The sequence below is a fragment of the Perca fluviatilis genome, chromosome 19 (assembly GCF_010015445.1).
Source record: "Perca fluviatilis chromosome 19, GENO_Pfluv_1.0, whole genome shotgun sequence".
In the NCBI taxonomy this organism is placed as follows: domain Eukaryota; kingdom Metazoa; phylum Chordata; class Actinopteri; order Perciformes; family Percidae; genus Perca; species Perca fluviatilis.
In genome coordinates, this window is record NC_053130.1 from 19,118,758 (window position 1) to 19,139,235 (window position 20,478).

The 20,478-nt window shown below is 40.4% G+C and overlaps 4 protein-coding genes and 1 pseudogene across 6 annotated transcripts; 1 reads left to right on the forward strand and 4 right to left on the reverse strand.

Annotated features, from left to right (window-relative positions):
- Positions 1-94: 94 nt before the first annotated feature.
- Positions 95-5,584, reverse strand: ap3m1 (adaptor related protein complex 3 subunit mu 1). Of its 2 annotated transcripts, XM_039783954.1 has the most exons (10): positions 5,464-5,584; positions 5,268-5,348; positions 4,647-4,924; positions 3,938-4,109; positions 3,695-3,832; positions 3,012-3,097; positions 2,766-2,899; positions 1,644-1,851; positions 1,162-1,306; positions 95-1,059 (listed from the first exon to the last, which is right to left on the reverse strand). In XM_039783954.1, the coding sequence occupies exons 3-10, from the start codon at positions 4,917-4,919 to the stop codon at positions 959-961; spliced, it is 1,257 nt and encodes a 418-aa protein (XP_039639888.1). In that variant the 5' UTR covers positions 4,920-4,924; positions 5,268-5,348; positions 5,464-5,584; the 3' UTR covers positions 95-958. The 2 variants fall into 2 exon arrangements, with proteins under 2 accessions (XP_039639888.1, XP_039639887.1); XM_039783953.1 differs by having other exon boundaries at positions 5,268-5,517.
- A 1,807-nt stretch (positions 5,585-7,391) lies between these two features.
- On the forward strand, positions 7,392-15,172 carry LOC120548050 (annotated as a pseudogene).
- A 168-nt stretch (positions 15,173-15,340) lies between these two features.
- Positions 15,341-17,361, reverse strand: LOC120548051 (dual specificity phosphatase 29). 2 transcript variants are annotated; one of them, XM_039783996.1, is made up of 4 exons: positions 17,115-17,361; positions 16,463-16,650; positions 16,161-16,384; positions 15,342-16,049 (listed from the first exon to the last, which is right to left on the reverse strand). In XM_039783996.1, exons 2-4 carry the CDS (start codon positions 16,639-16,641, stop codon positions 15,826-15,828), a joined length of 627 nt encoding a protein of 208 aa, XP_039639930.1. In that variant the 5' UTR covers positions 16,642-16,650; positions 17,115-17,361; the 3' UTR covers positions 15,342-15,825. The 2 variants fall into 2 exon arrangements, with proteins under 2 accessions (XP_039639931.1, XP_039639930.1); XM_039783997.1 differs by lacking the exon at positions 17,115-17,361 and having other exon boundaries at positions 15,341-16,049; positions 16,463-16,683.
- A 455-nt stretch (positions 17,362-17,816) lies between these two features.
- LOC120548485 (dual specificity phosphatase 29-like) lies at positions 17,817-18,744 on the reverse strand (the record flags this gene model as incomplete). Its single annotated transcript, XM_039784760.1, has 3 exons — positions 17,817-18,094; positions 18,538-18,551; positions 18,638-18,744. Coding segments are annotated over 3 exons (399 nt in total), but the record flags the coding sequence as incomplete, so codon positions are not given.
- Positions 18,736-20,177, reverse strand: dusp13a (dual specificity phosphatase 13a). Its single transcript, XM_039783998.1, has 4 exons — positions 20,141-20,177; positions 19,844-19,969; positions 19,519-19,760; positions 18,736-19,052 (listed from the first exon to the last, which is right to left on the reverse strand). Exons 2-4 carry the CDS (start codon positions 19,966-19,968, stop codon positions 18,832-18,834), a joined length of 588 nt encoding a protein of 195 aa, XP_039639932.1. The 5' UTR covers position 19,969; positions 20,141-20,177; the 3' UTR covers positions 18,736-18,831.
- Positions 20,178-20,478: the final 301 nt, after the last annotated feature.

A 20,478-nucleotide genomic window follows, 5' to 3' on the forward strand; every position in this document is an offset into this window, starting at 1 on the left:
AGCACTAAATGCACAGTAAAGCTGAGGCTCATTTATTTAGTAAACCAAAACTAGCCATACTGCTAGCATGGTTAAAAGAGCACAAATGAACACATATTTTTAAAGCTTTTTATAAGACATATTAGACACTGGAATACAGATTCAACTTCTTAAGGAGCTTTAAGTAGTATTTTTCACGTCGACAACTGATTGTGCAAATCACAGAGTAAAGTAGTTGCATTCAAGATTATGTGAGGATTTTGTAGATTTCCTTGAGTTCCTTTTTACACAACTGTGTATAGGCCCTGCAGATAGTTCTCCATAAGTCAAACAATGTACGTTAGATGTAAAGATAAATTTTGAAAAAGAATGTACTTCCACTCAGGCCTCCAAAACATGCATTTGTGCTGTAGTGTGCTATACAAAGCACCTTTACCTACCCAAAGGCCTCATTAAAGAATGAATGTGTGTAAGAAATACCTGCACTAAAGACTAACATATTTTTGAAAATATGTGTTTAGTATAAAACTTGCTACCTTATATTATGTAAAAATGTTTTCGAAGGCATGGTTGCTTACTTTTAGGCAACATGCAAGATTGTATGTATAGTTGTGTTAAAATGGGAGTGTCACTTTTCAAAAAGAAATATTTCCCTCAGGCAACACTCAGAAGGTGTTAAAAGAAAAGAAAAGAAAACTGAAAAAGTCCAAAAAGAAAGGAGAAATGGTCCATACAATACAGCACATTTAAACTAGATAGAAGCTAGAAGCACTTCAACAAGGTCACATTGATTATTAAGGCTTCCCTTTACAGGCCACAAATACCATTCAGTCATATATATTTAATGCCAAAGACATAATAAATAACTCTTCATTAATAACAATGAGCCAGAGGATATGTAAGACATGTTGGAGTTGATTGTCTTGCCCCCTATTTGGCACATTGGATTGTTAACCATTGTCCTCTGACATGTCATTACTCAGGTCCGCACTTGGAATTTCCCTGCTTTAGTCAGATATTTGACCCCTTTAAACGGCTTGTATTTCTCTCCATACATGTCAAGCCGACTGACCTTAAGACCTGTACAGAGGGGAAAGAAGCATATTGAGCAATGACTGAAAATGCACTTTAAACTTGGCCAAGTTAAAAGATTCAGAGAGCTTGTAGCGAGGAATGGATTACCTGATATGGCCACCTGCTGAATCTTCAGGTCAATGTTGAGTGATGGGTTATCTTCAGGTTTGGGGGCTCCTGCCTGCAGACTCAGGCTGCCTCTTAAGTTAGGAAGCTTCTGGGGATTCAGTTTCCCAATGTCCCAAACCAACACCTATCAAAACACAAACATGCTTCGAGTAAGGACAATAAAACAAAATGCTCTTTGTTTTGAGTTTTATTTTCTTCGTTATAGAGTCCGACACTGTAGAGCTACAAAAAAATATTGAGGCCATTTGCATATCTTAAAAAAAGTCCTGCTTTTAAATGGTTACTCTTGCTATCAATTTAGCACTTACGAGGTAGGCAGGTAAGATGTAAGCAGCTTTGCAATATGGCATTGCACGAGATCGACAAAAACTGAGCAGTATGCTCGACATGGATTGGATAAAGGGGTCCACATTCTACTAACTGTATCACTGCTGAGGACAGCCTTGTAAACAGTTGGTTACCTTGGTAGCAAGGTCGTAGGTGTAGTTTCCCTGTGTGGGTGTGAGGTTGGCACTGAGCACAGCTTTAGGCATGTGGATAGTGACCATCAAGGCCTCCACCGTCTTCCCCATGGTCTGTTTGGGTCCGATTGTGATGTCCAGGCGACCACAAGGTCCCATCTCAAAGAAAGTGATGCTCTGCTTCACGTACACTGGAATGGCCACGAGACTGAGGAAGGACAAAGAAGGAATTGACCATGATGACAATAAACAGTTAGGTTCAGCAGGCATTCAGCAACCAGATTATGTTAATAAGTGAACACCGTAACAAGTGAATACTTATTGCGGAAATTAAACCAGAATTTCGATCCACTCCTCCACACTGAAACCCAAAGAAAATAATACGACAAATATTTGATTAGCGATAGACCGATTTTATCGGCCGGCCAATATATCGGGCCGATATTTGCATTTTTACGTGTATCGGCATCAGCCGATACGCGGCTGCTGCATTCGCCTTTAGTTTTTTTTCCCCGACATTATTTACAGACAGGCGTCCACAGGCAGCTCTGTGTTGCTGGAGACGCTGCAGTTCACATGCAGACCATGCACTGCACCTCCCCCACTAGCCATGGCAGTCTTAAATTACAAATCAAGCACTTCATTTTAATGGCTACTTTTCAGGTTTATTGTTTTCTTAAATTATTTAAATGTGTTGACAAAGGACATTTTGTGATGACCTGATTAGATCGGTCTTAGAATATGTCAGCAAGCAATGCATCATCAAGGCTGTGTTGTAGATGTTGATGAAAGCCTTTTACCCTTGCACAGTTAACCGTATGCAGTGCACCCATCCATATGATGCACATTGCACACATAATTTGGGTGATATGAATGTAAGATGATTGCAGAAGTGACACCGATCGGTGTTTTTGTTTACTATTTTTAAAGAAGTGGCAGAGCAGATTCTGAAAACAAATCCAGTGTGGCAGGGTTTACATTTTTATTATGTAAATTGAGGGAGCAAAAGCAGTATCGGCTCCAAATATCGGCTCAAGAAAATCGGCAGCCGTATCGGTCATCGGCTAAGGCTGATGAAAAAAATCCATATCAAATAAGACACCCAGATGTGCCTATGCTTACTTTTGAGAGCTGACATGATAGTTCATGAGTGTGAAGTTTCCATCTGGCGGGATGAAAGAGAGGACGCGCTCAGACTCCCAGCGCTTAAACCGCACACATGGGTGGAAACTAACATCATCGAGGAGACGAGGATTCTGTCATCAAAAACAACAAGGGCGGCGAGTGAATTTTACACCCAGACAGACGCACAAGCAGACCATGAGAGCACATACAGAAACACACAGAGCTGAGAGGAAATGAACCCACCATAAAGGACAGAGTCAGGTCAGGCATCCCAGTGAGCCTCACACAGGCTTCAATTACACCCTGGATCTCTGCAAATACTGTCGAACCTGAATTAGAAAGATTGAAGTGGATGCAAGTTTAAAGAGTAACCACACCGTTTATACATTAATTCTAAAAAGTAAACACTTCTAACTGCTGTGGTAAGGTAAACTTTCATGAAACTTTGTTTAATCATTTATTGAAGTTTTGATTTCTGTGACTGCTCACTCTGTTCATCTGGAAAATGTAAAAAAAAAAAAAGAAAAAAAAAGAAAGAAATGTATGTGAATTCACGTTGATTTCTAAAGACTGAAAAACAAGTCAGATGAAGATCATTTGCTTTGTTGAGATTACTTGTCTCTAGGCTACATTCTATATTGAGAAGTCAGATGCTGCACATTTGACTATCAGCCGATGCCTTCTAAAGCCAATCGGGTCTTGTATAAACAATGCATTTTCTGGCTCTTTGGAGAGAACACTCCTGGGTTTCGTGACGAGGTTTGTCTCTCTCTTATTAATACAATAATAATAACAACTTCAACCTTCAATCCATCATTGTTGTTGTGCATTATTTTATGTGTGCTTGAGTGATTGCAGATATTTTCCACGACACTGCCATAAATTTACGCTTCATCTATGGCGATCAAATCGGTGCTCATTTTTACCTGATTTGTCCAGAATGGCATCGATTTCCTCTATCACGTCAAAATATGCCTCATTATTAGTGTATTTAACACCAGCCCGCCTCCATGGGATATTGGACAATTGACCAGTTGGTAATGTATCTCCAACATTACTACCTCCTGGAAAACACAAATGAACGGCAAATACAAAAATGTACACATAAATATTTTAGAGAAGTAAGCAGGCGGTACAGTTTAGACTGAGTCAGGGTGACCTCGGTTTACCTGTGAGCGTATTGACAACTGATCGCAGGATGGTGGGAGGCCTGATCATCTCTTTGAGGACGTTGGACTCTGTTGCTAGTGGAAAGCCGTTGTCCAGCATCTCCTCCAACAGCTCATACACGGTCACCACATTGTCCTTGATTACACTTTCAGAGCACTCTCCAAAGTAGTCCTGTTGACAAGAAGACAAATGCAAAAAAAAATAGCTTGTTGCAGAAACTCTGACTGGATTTGTCAGTTGTCCTTAAAAGCAGCACCCTTAGTCTTTTCCCATTAAGACCCAACATGAGTCCCAATTCCATACCTCATACTAATTGTTTACAGTATGTACGATATATACATGTTTTAGTACATTTCTGTAGTGAGTATACAAGAAATCAACATATTTTACTGTTGTACTAACGGGGAATTTCTCCATCAGTTGCAACCACAGATGTCAAACTGTAACTTTAGATGGCCACTTTAACTTCAGTGAAATAATCAATTGTGGTTGTAAATAGCTCCTCCATTTCCCTTGTGGATTGCATTAATGAGAAATACTGTATGACAACAGCACACTCCAAAAATCAAGTGCTGTTTTAAAAGTGTTTTAGGAGACTACATCTGGAAATCCTGCAATCTGTTTATACAGGAAAACAAGTTTGAACATAACCAAAGATGTCTGAGTTATAAATGCTGGCATGTATCAAAATGAACAGTTTAATCACACCTGAATTGTGTCTGCCACTCTGTGCAGGAACTCAATGACAAACAGTGGCGGGACTTCAGTCTGAATGACAGAAAGGAAGAAGAGCTTGTCCCTGTATATGGTGATGAGATAGTGGTGTGGGGTCTGCAGGACAGGGGGCACATTCTCCGGGTCCACTGCCTTCTCCTTCGCCTCGAAAAAGTAATCACACACACTCCGGCTGATGACACTCTTCCAGTGTTTCTCCAGGAAGAGGTCTCCCGAGTGATTAATCAGGAACAGACTGTGGATCATCTCAGCTGCAACAAAGAGGTTATTGTAGTGACGGATAGAGAGAGGTTTTAAAACCATAAAACTCCTTATCAAGTATTTCATTGCGCCCAAAACAAAATAATGCAAACTTAAATGTAAAGCAATGCCACTTGTTGTCAACATGTATCTACTGGCATTCTGTCAAACTAACTTTAATCTCAGGTAACTTAACCGGCTGGCTAGCAAACTGATTGATAACTTCGGACATGTTTTACCATCTGTTTGTTAATGTTACAAAAGATATATATATTTAAAAAAAAAAAAAAATTAAATAAATCCTCTTAAAAGAGGATGATGTATACAAAGTTTCACAGATTGTTTAAAGTTTACCTGCTAACTCCGGTATATTGCAAAGGATATGGTGCCAGTATGGCAGAAATTGTCTGAGTTGCTGAAGAGACGCCTGCAGATCTATGCACACGTAAACACAATGTAGTCACGAGTACATATCTATAAATCAAAAGAATAAGGCCCAAATACTATTAGTAAAGTATTGAAATAAATTTCAGACGGTGTAAATACAAACCAACTCTAATGTCAACCTGATCGATAGTTTTAGAGCAAAGTATCGGACTTTTTAATCAGGCAACCTTTGCGGGCAGCTGATCTGTATGTGAGCGCTTGGGATTTTGTAGCCCTGAGTGTTGCCTTTCAGGTGTTTATGCAGGTATACACATAGACAGTATATAAGGGTATACAACCATTGACATATATCCATACATCCATGGTGCAGGTCCTCAGAATACCACACATTTATGGATTTCTGAAGGCTTCTTCCAACAGCTAAATTTAATTTCATCCAAAGCAGACCTCACACTAAAAATGAGCACTTAAAATGTACCTTCATGTCAGGTTTCAGATGTAAAAATGCAAAAAGATTAGATTTGATAACCAAACCGAATAATTCCTGGAACAGTACTGCACTGACTTAAATCTTAAATTGAGATCCACCAGATAGACGTGCTACAATTTACAAAGTAAAATTATAACCATATAAGCAGAGCAAAAAATCGGGTTTAGTCTCCACTATCTCCTGTGGGAAATATTTGTCTCTTTAGTCTTTACCCAAGCTAAATGCTCCACCATAATCTTACCAGCTAGTTAACTTTATCTTTCTGCTGTATGGTGCTGGATAGTGTGTACAGTGAGGTTTAGAGGTTTTCTTTTCCAAAAAAGCCAGCTGTCTTTATCTTTTGTTATGTTACTTTTATTTTCATAAACATTTTATTTTCACTTACTATTTAGTCATTTTACTTGAAAGTATTCATTTTAATCTGTATTTTCTCAGATGTATTGTAATGAACTAATGTTAATTGCATTGCATACTGTATGAACTTTTGAGATGTAAAACACTTTGTGCAAGTTAACACATAACACACCAGCCAAACCTAAATGTAAGGCGTTTGATTGGTGGAGCTATGTGAAGGCGTGACGTCACACGCACGGCCTTGGGGAGGCAACGTCTGCCTGCGAGGCTTTACTCCGGAGAATAAACGTCCTTTTAACTGCGTTAGCAGCACGAGCGCGGCCGCCTTTTCACACCGGTTGAGGTGATTGCAACGTTCGCTGTCAGCCATGGCTTCTGAAGAACCAAAAGCAAAGAAACAAAAACTTTCAGAGGAGGAGAAGATAGAGTGTCCGAGCAAAAAGACTCCCGCCAAACTAAGGTGACCAAAAAAAAAGAAGCTAGCTAACAAACTGCCTCTCTGCGGTGCGAGGAGACACGACTCTCCTCGGAGTTGTTTGAACGCTAATGTGCGCAAATCTTTAGTTTACAATGTAAGCATTATGAATGCGTGCATGAAAAGTGAGTGATGTTTTAAAGATTGGGGTTCTTTAGACTACTAAATGTCTGCATGAACCACCACGGTGGAGAAAAGAGATCGGTCGTTATCAATAATGACCGGTGTAAAGTCCTTTGTCGTTTAGCCTTTCAATTGTTAACGTTAGGTCAGGAGCGTGTAGACTGCTGTCTAAAAACGTCCTAGCAAGTGTGCCAATATCTAAATCTAAGTTTAACATGGCCTCCACCTGCCCCTGCATGTTTAAAAGCTGCAGAAAGAAATACTTGGACTGATCTGGACACTCCGTTCATTCAGTGCCAAGGGTTTGCTACGCTGCTTGGTTTAGCAATGATTACTGCAGTGAAAGCTTACTGGGCCATCCTGTACCAGCTCCCAAAACAATGAATTGCGAAGGATTCACGTGGTGGTGAAATGCAATGTTTTGATGTTTCCTCCCCCCTAATAAAGCTGACTGGCACGGTGCATCACTCGGCGAATTGCGCATATTCAACTCAACCGAAATCTGCTGTTGTAATATCATCAGCACGCTTCTCACGATGTAATTTAGCTTCAAAAGAGTAAGTGAGTGGATTGAGCCTGGGTCTGCAAGACAAGCCAATCACCAGACAGACGGACTGTTCTGGCCCTTCCTCCTCGAGATGCCTCCAATCAGTCAGTCCCGAGTAGGAGGAGCTGGGGTTGCAGGGGAAAATCGATATGCCCGCACACTGAGCTGAAATTGTGAAGTTTTAAAATCCATAGCTCTTTCTGAGCCGGTTTTAGGTTGCTCAACAAGTCTGTCAGGATCTAGCAGGTACACAGAGAGAGGGACACAATGTCTTCTGCAAGGTAAGACAACGTTGGCATAGATAATTGATCTAAAGGCAGACATGGGTTGTGGTTCAGTGTAATTGGCTGCACAAGCCCAGTAATCTTCTGACTGCATATTGGCATATGTGCTGTAGGAAATGATAGCAAGGGTGTGGCGTCAGCTGGATACATGCATCTTCTGTTTTCCAGTGTGGGGGAAAAAAAACAAAAAAAACGTGCTTAATTACGTTTCCCTATTCTTTGTTTTATTTTTGAAGACATCCTTCCTCATTGCTTCTTTTTGCCTCATTCAATCTTGTCGTCAGGCGAATGTAGAAAGAAAGGTTGGACCATATGCCAGCACATGTTCATGTGGAGGTGGTGTTCAGAGACTTGCTCCATCTGGGGTTTTTCCCAGAAACACTGACAAAATTGTGGTCACATCAAGGACTAGCATTCAGGAGTGAAGATTACACCAAGACAGATCTGAGTTCACACATTAACATGATACTACCACAATCTCTTGGTGCTTTTGCAGTAGTACTAGATCATTCAGTATTTCTTTATAGAAAAGCAAACGTTGCAGACTAACCCACTGGGTGATTGGTGGTTACTGATGTGTAAGTTCCGGTGTATGTGTTGGCACAAAGTTAAGTGTTGTTGTGCTGTTTTAAAATGTTTTTTGTTGGCATCACAGGACTATAATTTGCTATGATATTCAAGCTCTGTGTTCAGTTGTTGCCCCACGACAGAACAGACTGTACAAACACAGAGACACATGCGGCCTACAGCTGCCCTGATGTTGCCTTGCTGTGAATGTCATAACATGGTTACATGCATGACTGACTGGGTCTTCACCGCCGCACCACCACATCCATATCCTTTGTAATGTTTGTTGAGTCATGCATGTTTCCAAACTATCGCTCTCAGACTTGTGATATTTATGCTTCTCTGTCTGTGAAAGTGGAAGATTTAAGTCATGTGATTAAAGTCACATGGAAACAAAACTGTGGGTTTTCCAAATAAATGGTCAACACTGGAATTAAAACCCATCTCATTCAGTGGAGTGACCAAACATGATTTGCAAAATTTTCCTTTCTACACTGTGCTGAAAGGAGGGCTATTTGCTCTTCAAAAAAGCTATAAAGCTAGAGTTACTATACAAAATAAATAAATACTACTGTTACTTAGAGGTTAAAAAGGAAGGTAGTGCTGTTCCATGCTGTCCAGGCCAAGCCATGTAGAGGTTTTTAGTTTTAACGCTTCGTCTTTATGTTTCAGCCCTAATTCACTCTTTGGGATGGGAAACCCCTTACTGGACATCTCTGCTGTAGTGGACAAAGACTTCTTAGACAAGTAAGTTAAAGCAATGGAATAAGATTTTTGTGACCTAAAGAAAGTGCTTGTTATGTTCCTGGATTCCTCAAGAATTTTAAAGGCAAATAAATAAATAATAAAAGATACCTGGATTCTTTTTTTTTATTACAATGTTGAATGAACTCTTGTCGTGGAGCCATTTTGTAGCCCATGTAAAATCTCCATAAAGCACAGTCACACTTGGATCAAGTGAAATATAGACGTTCTGTGCCAGTGAGGACACTCCACTGACAGGCTGACCATAATGATGTAATTTGATCAATGGAGATACACGATAAATATTATACAAGAGAGCAGAGCACAGGAAACCGCCGAGCTGACTGATCAGCATCTGCAGAGCTGTATGCCCAACAGATGTATACCTTTAATATCTCCTGAACTGAGACAGGGTATCATGACATAACAGTGAGGTGATGCATATTGTACTGTCCTAGCAAAGTGAAACAATCAATAAGATCCCTCTCCCTGTTTTGTCATCATTTTCAAAATTGTATCGTTTATCAATGTAGGAAAATTACATTGGCTAAGTCTTAAAAGCAGTGCACAAAAAAATCAGTGAAAGCAGCGGTTTTCTGGTCTGTCCAAGCTCTGTCACACTAGTTGACCAGGGCAAAGGGCTCCTTTGGGTTCCAGCTCAGAGTCCACTCTCAAGCCCCTTGCGTAAACTCCAGGATTAGAGCTAAACCAACCAACCAACCACAGTTCTAATTCAGTCACACAGAATAAAGCAGGGCTAAAGCTGCACCTTTAAGCCCCAACCTACCTTTGTGTTTCGAGGAAACTAGACTCGGTTTCACTTTATTGACCAACATATTGATTTGGACTGAGTGGTGGTGATAGGTAGTAACAAAATGAAATTGCACAGAGTTTCTCAAAGCCTCTATCTATGACTAAATTATTTAATTCATTACATTTTCCATTGGAGGAAACAACCCATTTGGCAGCACCACTATTGTTTCTGCAATGCTTATCCACATAATCAAGATGCTTGTTGTGTATTTTTTTTCCTTCGACACAATTGTGAAGTTTGTTAGATGGGTAAAACGGAAGGGTTTGATGTAGTATATGTTTCCGATGACTTTGAGAAACTAATGCCTCTTTTTTTTTTTTTCTCATTTTAATTATTTGCAGGTACACTCTGAAACCCAATGACCAGATCCTGGCAGAGGACAAACACAAAGCACTGTTCGTATCTCCTATATTGCAAGTTACAACAGTTCTCATTCAGTAGTGGTCTGTACAGGGAGAAAATGAATATGTCTAAATTCATACAGAGTTTTGTCCTCTCTGTTCTAGAGCAGGCCAGTGAAAACAGGCACACACCAGAAATCCACCTCTATTGACCTCCGTATCGTTAAAGACAGCCAATGGCAGAGCAGCAGATCCAGCACAGAGAGACTGAGAGCCAATAGCAAAGCAGCACACTTCACCTCCCAGTCCCTCTGAGCAAGAAAGCAAACATTTAACAGCAGGAGATAAGAAAGGCGTTTGTAACGGACTGTGTGAGAGAGGATTAAACTGATGACTGTATTTTTGACTCTCCACAGTTATAATTATGAAAACAGGTAGTTTTCTAGTCATATCTATTTTACGTTTGCCATAGTGCTTGTTATGCAAGATATTCACATTTACACTATACAGTACATGTTGTTGAGGATGGCATTTGTTAAAGCCAGGTGTTTCAATTAAAAAGATAGAGGCAACTTTAATGCAACCACTAAAGACGGTTACATCTCCATATATGAATACTTTATGTAAGGGAAGATTTGTACTCATGATTCCCAACTTTCGAGTCAGTAATGTCAGGAGTTCAGTGAGTGGAGGCTCGGTTAATAGGGAAGCCATTAATACGATTTTTGTCTTTATCCAGCTCCTTTCTGATCACTGTTGTGTAATGTAATACAGCAAATAATTTATGGGTAGATTATAAAATGTGTCTGTTTCCATGAGCGGTATAAAAACAATGAGGTGAAATAATTTATACTTTGTGTGGTGAGGTTTGAATCACTTAGCCAGCACCACAAAGAAAGCTATTGAGGTGAACAAGAATTAAACAAACTTCATGAAACCTAATTGAATCTTCTCTTGGAAATATGAATTATGGGAATAACGTGTTTGTCTCTGTGTGTAGATTTGAGGAGATAGTGAAGAAGTTCAAAGTTGAGTACCACGCTGGAGGAGCCACACAGAACTCTATAAAGATTGCTCAGGTCAGTCAGTCACACACAAACTCACTAACTTCCTGTTCTGTCACTACATCAGTGATCTGTGAATTCTTACTGTAAATGTTGGCCACAGTGAGTAGAGTTAATTGACTGCTGCTGATCAGAGCTGTTGTGACTGTAGTGGATGATCCAAGAACCCCATAATGTGGGCACGTTCTTTGGCTGCATTGGCAAAGACAAGTTTGGAAGGATCCTGAAGCAGAAGTCTGAGGAGGCCCACATCGATGCCCGTTACTACGAGCAAGATGAAGAGCCCACAGGGACATGTGCTGCTTGCATCACTGGAGATAACAGGTGGATAATAATAATAATAATAATAATAATAATAATAATAATAGGCACATGTTGATTCATTATAATCTCATCTGTCTATAACTCTTCATCTGTTTTTTTTTACTTCCTCCTCTCAGGTCTCTGGTAGCTAACCTAGCTGCTGCTAACTGTTATAAGAAGGACAAGCATCTAGACCTGGAAGAAAACTGGAAGCTGGTGGAAAAAGCTAAAGTCTACTATATTGCTGTAAGTAGTAGTTACCAAACTAATATATGGTGTGTTGTGCCATTTACTTCTAATATTTAGGTAGATTGATGTACAGTCACGTTCCCTTTGTACTCGGGGGTAACCACGAGAGGAACCAGAAGAGAATTTCCGGACGTACTGGTGCAGTCAAGACCTTACCTCATGTGATTCATTTGAACCCATCAAGATATGGAAATCCGATCCGTCTTGACCCAATGTCACTGTTTGCTTCCAGGGTTTCTTCCTGACCGTCTCTTTGGAGTCCATCCTGAAAGTGGCGAAGAATGCGTCTGAAAACAACAAGATGTTTTGCCTGAACCTCTCTGCGCCCTTCATCTGCCAGTTCTTCAAGGATAACCTCATGGAGGTTATGCCCTACGTTGATGTGTTGTTCGGCAATGAGACCGTAAGCCAGACTTTCACAGTACATTCTTCAGATGACTGCATGTAGGGTTGGGCAATATGGAGAAAATCAAATATCACGATATATTTTACCAGATACCTCTATCGATACCGCAACAATATTGTAGTGTTGACTATTGGTGCTTTCACAAAATATTTACACAATGAGATTTTGGATAAATAATCATCAGCAATCAGTCCCTCCAGAAAAATGTGATTATGCGATCGCATAATTCAATGCATAATCAGCTAAAGTCCGCATATTGATGCAGGGGCCGCATTTTTTCAAATACGCCGCACTTTCGCCGCAAAAATTGCCGATTTCCGCGCAAAATATGCAGGGCTTGCATGATTTCATAATCCCCGCATTTTCGTTGCAAAAAAGTCACATATATATCTTAGCAGAAAGTAGAAAAATTTTGCATTTACTTCACACGAGCAGCCATTTTCCCCTGTTACCAAGGGAACGTTATGAAGTGACATAATTACGCGACCTGAACATCATCGAAAAGCAGGGTGTTGGGGAAACCACCAAGTTCCCGCAATTTCATCACATAAAATTGCATAAATATCCCGCATATTACATTGCATTTTTTAAGAAAACGTGCCGCATAATCAAGGATTTTTGCCCGCAACAATCACAAAAAAACTCTGCATTTTTCTGGAAGGACTGAGTAATGTGGATATAATGACTAAGTGGGTAAAGGCAAATAATAGAACAGTTACAACAGTCTGGTAAGTTCAGAAAATGACATCACTTTACTGTTATGCAGCCTTTAAAACCAGGAAAAGACAACACTTATGTCATATTACGATATCTAGTCTCATTTCACGATATCGATATAATATCGATATATTGCCCAGCTCTAGCTGCATGTGCTTGTGGAGTGCTTTGTGTCCACCAGATGGTTGTCTCATATTTATCTCTAAAACAATCTTATTTTTATTCTTCAGGAGGCAGTTGCATTCGCTGAAGCGCAAGACTTCGAGGTGAGTGTACTCACACTCACTGTCTCTTTTAGTATTTGCAAATGATTAGTGCTGTATTTTGTTTCATGTATTTCATGTATCAGCTGGTTGTGTTAATGTTTATTTTGTATGTAGACCAAGGACATTAAGGAAATTGCAAATTTAAAAAAAAATCAGAGCTTTCAAAACAAAAAAAAAAAAAAAAAAAAATAAGAGATTATTTTTCCTTATATTTCTCTCATTCTCTAAACCGCTCTTAGAAGTATACTGCAGACGTAACATTTCCTTCACGTGTCTGTTCAGGTGACAAGATCGAGACATTCCCTGTACTGAAGATTGACCCCGAGGATATTGTTGATACAAATGGTGCAGGTGATGCCTTCGTAGGAGGTAAGAGTGTCCTCTGTTTTCATTTGATATATTTCCAGGTTGCTTTTTGTCTTTCCTCTGTTTTCTGTGGGTTTCTGTTCAAGTTGTTTTCCTTTGTGTTGCAGGTTTCCTGTCTGAGCTGGTCCAGGAGAAACCACTGGATCAGTGTGTGAAGGCAGCACACTACGCTGCCAACGTCATCATCAGACGAGCAGGTTGCACCTTCCCAGAAAAACCTGACTTCAACTGAGGATTCCCAGACAAATTGTCCTTCAGCCTGAAACCTCATACTCCATACAACCTGCCATACACGACTGCGACCCATAATTTCCACTGTTTGCTACAAATACTACCCTCAATTCTCATAGCCACATTGCTTTGTAATCAGCCACCCGTCCATGTTATTTTTCAATTCATCCGCAGATAATTTCCTTCCAATTGTTAGGTGGGTGTCCCCCTGACATGTGTGCCTGTCTCTATTCTCCACTTGGGACCCCGAGAGGATCATACAGCCAAGAGCCAATGGAGATTTGGCTATATATATACCTGTACATAGATGACCATAAAGGAATTGTGATAACATCCCAGGAAGTGATAATGTTGCTTTACACAAAGGATCTAAATGGGAAGTCTCTTTTCATGGACAGTTGTTTATGTTTCTAAATGTTTTTTGGCTCTGACACTGCCAACGTCTGGCTGCACTGATGCCCATCAGACTGCTGCAAGCTCTCGTGCTGACGTCTCTAGAGTCTGTTGTTTCTTCCCCTTGGAGACAGAATCAAGCTAATTTTACAATGGGAGGACACATTATACAAAAACAAAGGACTAATGCATAAATTATAATTGTCAATGGAAGATTTGGATACTGCATTGAAATGTGCAGTAGTGGTTTGTTTTAGACTTTTTTAAAGATTAATTATTCCTGATTTATTCATTTTTATTTGTGTAGATTAAATTTAACTGGCCAGTTATGAAACCAAATGTTTTTTTCTGAAGTGCACAATTTTTAAATGTGTCAAAGCCTCTGCCCACTTAGTCCTGTGATGACTGCTTTACTGTGTCAATTATATTCACAAGTTACCTTCAACATCAACATTGTGGAAGTTTGTTTTTCCTCACGCTGTTTTTTGGGCAGGTGCTTTTAGTAACGAGTGCCTTTTTATTCCTAGGTAGAAAGATATTATGTTTGAATGGTCAGTGGGTATGAAATCTGACTTTTCCTCCTGTTTATTTTTTTTAAATGTTCATTCAGTGTATGTTGATCTCTTGCAGTATCAACATGTAACCCAACTTTAGCACTGTCTGCTTTGCTAAATCAGATGGAAATGTAATTGAAATGTACATTTTCAACATCAGATTTTGATATTTTTGTCAGGTGACAATTGGTACAACTGGCAAATGGGAGATACAAAAGAAATTGGGGAAACAAATCAAAAACCTAAGCTAAATTAAGGTTCAGGCCAGACTTGTGATATGGGGCCTAGCATTTCAAACCACTTGTATTAACCTGAGTTTGTGGTCTGTGCAACACTAAATACTTGAATACAATTATCCTTAATATAGATGCGCTCTAAAAATGTCATGGTGAGCAAAATGTAAGTTATCTGAATACTCCCAAGTGTTTTGAAACTATCTGTTTGTGTTGCCTCTCTCTGTTGAATAGATGGTTCATTTTAGGCTGTTAAAATCACCAAAAAGCCTTATTTGACAATTCCTGGTCTAAACTGCACTCAAGTTGCCTATCTCACAAAAAAATCACAAATAAAACTTAGAGCTATGATCTTTTTGTTTATTTTTATTATTTTTTTCTATTTTAAATCCTAAGAAATTATTTTTAATCATGGCCGGGTTAGCTCAGTTGGTAGAGCAGGCGCACATATAGAGGTTTACTCCTTGACGTAGCAGCCGGGTGTTAGATTCCGACCTGCGGCCCTTTGCTGCATGTCATTCCCCCTCTCTCTCCCCTTTTGTGTCTTCTGTCCTGTGGAAATAAAGGCCTAAAAATGCCCCAAAAAATTATCTTTAAAAATTTTTTAATTTTTTATCAAAGACAATTCTTAGTAAGAGATCTACAGTATGTACAACAATTTGCTTCAAGTCAACATTTGTGAATGAATTTTAGGCTTCTTAGCTCTCGCCCCTCATGTCCTACAGTAGATCTGGAAGTGCCAGGACCTACTCTGTGTCACTCATTGAAATCTGGTCATACACTTACAGTAGACACACATACACAAAATCGCTCTTGCTTTAAAACATCCCTAAGCCCTGAGGACACCCCATTCTTCAATTTGACATTTGAACTCTTACATGACGCAGTTGTGAAAAACAAAACCGAGTTTAATGATACAACAGTTAAAGAACATTTTTGTATACCTAAGATAGATTCAAAAGAAAAATTGAAGTAGTAAACACAGGCGTATTGTCTATTGTACATTACTGGTGTTTCATCTCTCTTTTTTGTTTAAGCCTCTCCTCTTGTAACGTGATGTCCAGGGCTCTGAGCTGTTTTAGGAAGCCGTGATTGGGCAGGATGCAGCGGCGCTGTCGCACATGCTCAACAGCATCCACCACAGTTAAGCTGTGTTTCATCATCAGGTATGCCAAGACCAGAGTCGCTGACCTGCTCCGACCCATCACACAGTGCACCAGCACCTTGTCTAGAACCAAATGAAGTGAAGATAGATGGAATCATTAGAAACATAGTGAAGCATACAAGCCTCTTCAGAGAATTATCTCAGTTCAAAGTTGTTATTTCCCCCGGGACTTACTCTGTGGGTGACTGAGGGCTTCGTGGATGAACTGGGTTGCAGGGCAGAAGTATTGGGAGATGTTGAAGGTGGGTTTGTCATCAGCTTCTACACCGTAGTACTGGATGCCCACGTCAGTGTAGTAATCAGCACCAGTCAGCACATTATTCCACTTTCCCTCTGCTGAATTAAGGACATGTGTGATACCCAGATCCCTCAGGCCAGGCAGCTCCAGAGCCGTTTTCCTGTTTTCATGTTACACACAGACTCAGTATGAAGCTGTCATTAGAACCATAAAACCACCTCTTTGTGCATTTACTCACTCGTCCCCGATGTAGACACTGGGCCAGACCTGGTTGACATGTGCATACTGAGCCCCGGTGCCGGTCCAGAACAGCTGCTCCAGGTCTAATGTCCCCGGTGTGATGTAGTCACTGTCTGGGTCTACCTGCACCGCTGTGTATGGGTTCCTGCTTCTGGACTTCACCACACAGGAGGACATAGCTCACCTCTGCTGCCAAGAAAACATACACACATCCCTGAACGTAATCAAAAACTAAAAGAAAAAAAATGTCTGCACATTGTTATATGAAAATTAAAGCCCTCTAAAATGTCCTCTTAAGGCAATACTTGATTATACTAGATTATTAATGTATTAACTTTGAACTTTTTTTCCATGCCCATTTGCAAAGATATTTAGATCCTCCACATTCTTAGTTCCAATCTACAGTACACTTCTGTTGTATGTGCTAACATTCATGCTCCTTTTTCTATCAAACCTTTGACACATAATGTTCTCAGATTGAGAACAGTGTTGTGATGCCCCCTGAACTAATTACTGGTTGTGGTCACTTCATGGATGTGATCTACTCACGATATTATCTGTTTAAAATACACTGATGGCTTGTTAAATTTTTTCCTACTCTACAGGCTGATTGTCATAATAAAGTACTATCTTAAAAAACAATGACTTACCTCTTTCTTATAACTGTTTAAAGCTTTTAATCCGTTCCTGAGCAGGATCGCAGACCAGCACCTCAACTTTTTCTCAGTATTGGCGTGTGTGTGTGTGTGTGTGTGTGTGTGTGTGTGTGTGTGTGTGTGTGTGTGTGTGTGTGTGTGTGTGTGTGTGTGTGTGTGTGTGTGTGTGTGTGTGTGTGTGTGTGTGTGTGTGTGTGTATCAACAGAGACCTCCCTTTGCAGTACGCCTGAAGGCTGAAATCCAGATCTGGAATGGTAACTGCTCTCTCGGGCTCTGTGGTTAAGATGATATTTTTAGGCAGTTGGGCTGCAACACCTGACCTCAACAACGTGACACACACATACCCAGAGACCCTTTCTCACAGCCTTCATAATGGGATCTGAGTCCTCAACAATGAAACAATGCCAGATCAAAACTAGAAGTAGCATGTTGCTTTATTGTCAACATAAGAATGTCACTTATGTGTGAACAGGTGTGGGGAGAGTTATTTCTGGAGACATAAAACTTGAAGCATTAAGTTGTTATATTCTACTGATTGTTGAACGTGGGTTAGAGATAATATATGAGACTGAGACTTCTTGTAACAGATGACACACACAGGTGACATTTCTGTGTGTCAGATTGTATGTTGTTATTATAGAAAATGTGGATACAAACAAAACAGGGGCCTGACAAAGGTGAAAGGGCATGCTCTGTCATGATGTGTCAGCGCGCTCCTCTGTGATCTGTCGGCTCTGCAAACTGACGCTCAGCTCCAGCTGCGCCAGAAATCCAGAGTTGGGTCCAATGTCCCGGTTCAGACGCACAGCGATGATGGCCTCCGCTGAAGACAGGCCATGGCAGATCAGATGACCAGAGCGGCTGACACCCATGGCACAGTGCACAAACACCTTTCCTGGAAGATACATGGATAAGTACTGTATATACACTTTGACGAAATAATTTGTTTTACCAGAATTGTCAAAGTAGGAAAAGCACAGGTGTTACTAATTACGTTAAAGATGGCTCTGTTCTATTCAAGTGTCTTCAGAAAACTGTGACATTAATTTGAAACTGAAGCAGCTAAATGGAATTCAATCACCATTAATTGTATTATTTACACCTGCGCTTTTCCTGCTTTTAAATTAAAAGAAAGGATTACATGGGTAGATGAGTGAGCAGAAATGATAAAAATTCTAATGTCTTTAGAATAAAGATTAGTTATCTAAAGGTGGAAGAGGAGGTGTTGGCTCTCTTTATTACCAATTATCTGTGCAGCTGAAAGCTCTAAATAGATAACATTCAACATAAAGTGATATGGTTATAAGTTAGTATACCCACAAATAAAGCAGGAACTAATCTAGTTCACATTATGAATTGGCTTGGGCTGTTGAAACACTTTTCTTAAGAGCACTGGAGACGAGAGTGTGGTTTTACCTGACGCCACAGACCTGCAGACACACACCACAAGAAACCTGATTCATTCTAATATCTTTTCACAACATTTTAAGCTGCTGGTTGTGATTTTTCTACTCACTCATCTCCAATGTACAGGTTCGGCCAGACTTGATTGACAGGTGCCACTGGCTTCCTGTTGGTCCAAAGAATTTGCCTTATCTCTGTCAGATATGTTATGTTCTCCTCCTAGGATTGTCCTCTGTAGCAACAAATATTTGTGTGTGTCTGTGTGCATATGTTGATGTGTGTGTCTGCGGGTGTCTGCGGGTGTCTTTACAGTGTTTGGGCCTGTCGACGCCTCCTCCTCTCCCTCTCCAGGCCCATGTCGAGGCTGCGGAGCTGCAGCAGGAAGCCTGGGTTGGGACAGATGTCTCTGTGCGGCCTGACAGCAGCCACCGCCTGCGGCAGCCTCAGGCCCTCAACAATCATCAGGAAGGCAAGCACCAATGTTGCAGAGCGGCTCACGCCCATCAGACAGTGGACAAACACCCGTCCTGGGACAGGGACATTTGCTGTTACCTTCAGCACCAGATATGCAACCAAATATGCACTTTATTTGGTACACCTGTACAATCCAATACAACAGACCTGCCATTACATCTATCTTCACAAAGCTCATAATGTTCAGTTTGTGTTGACATTGTCGGAAATGTGTCAATTAAATGATATGTCTATTACTGAGATATACATAGTGAAAGGTGGTGTTGTATTGGACTTCATTATATTAAGAGGTGCTTCTTCTTTTTTTCATGAGGGGGGCAAAGTATTAGAAACACCTCTCAGTATTAAACAGTCTAGTACAACATCATCACTAAGGACTGAAATAATAAAATAAACATTATATGCATCATCAAATTAGACTTTATGGTAGAAGAGTTGTATTGGATTGCATTAGATTGTACCTAATACAATGGCCACTGAGTGTAAATCCAATCACACACACTCAGATGATTGACTTGCCTCCTATGGCCAGTGCAGCTCCGATGTATCGTGCTGTCGGGTAAAAGAAAGGACTAAGGATGAATTCTATTGCATCATCAGCCTCCACCCCATAATACTCCACTGTCATGTCTCTGTAGAAACGTGGGCCAGTGTTGACGTAGAAACAGGGGCCGGCGCCAGGGTTGGTGGGTCGGTGAGCAGCATTTACAATGTGAGTTATGCCCAGACTGTGGAGAGTGTCCTTGTCACGAGCCGCCACCCTGAAACACAATCATGCATTCACTTCTGTATAAATGTAGGATGTTTATGTAGACGTGTGTGTGTGCATTGTGTGTAAACCTACTCGTTTCCTATGTAAAGGTTAGGCCAGACTTGATTGACATGTCCTGTAGGTCGTCTGTCTGCCAGCAGGAACTCCTGCAGCTCTGAGACAGAAGGAGGCTCGTACGGTGGATCACTGAGGGACATACTGGCAAACACACACAGACAAAGAGCACATACAAGGCGTTTACTTTGTTAAATTACAAAGTTCCCCTGTCACTGCTGCCTTTCTTAACAACATTCTTCTCACAATTACCTCACAATCACAGACTGAGCAAACAAACACACACTAACCTGTTTCTTCTGTGAATGAACTTACCTCACTTTAAAACAAACTCTTCTCCTACAGTGCTTGCTCTTATTTCTCTGTAAAGACTTACACCCATATATGACTGTTTCTTTTAATAACTCTGTAATCATACACTTATTAGTGACAAAACATCCTGCAGAATGTACAGTATCTATCAGCAGTTCAAGCACTTTGAAATACATTTGATCCATTTTGACTACATGCCTGTAGCTTCATTCCTATGAACAATGTGGTATTATCCTTTGAACTTTAACATTGGCTCACTTGCCATTACTTTCCATGGCCACAGACTGTTGTGTAATACACTCTGTGCTAAAAGGGTCTCTATGTTGCAGAGTAACGCTCTG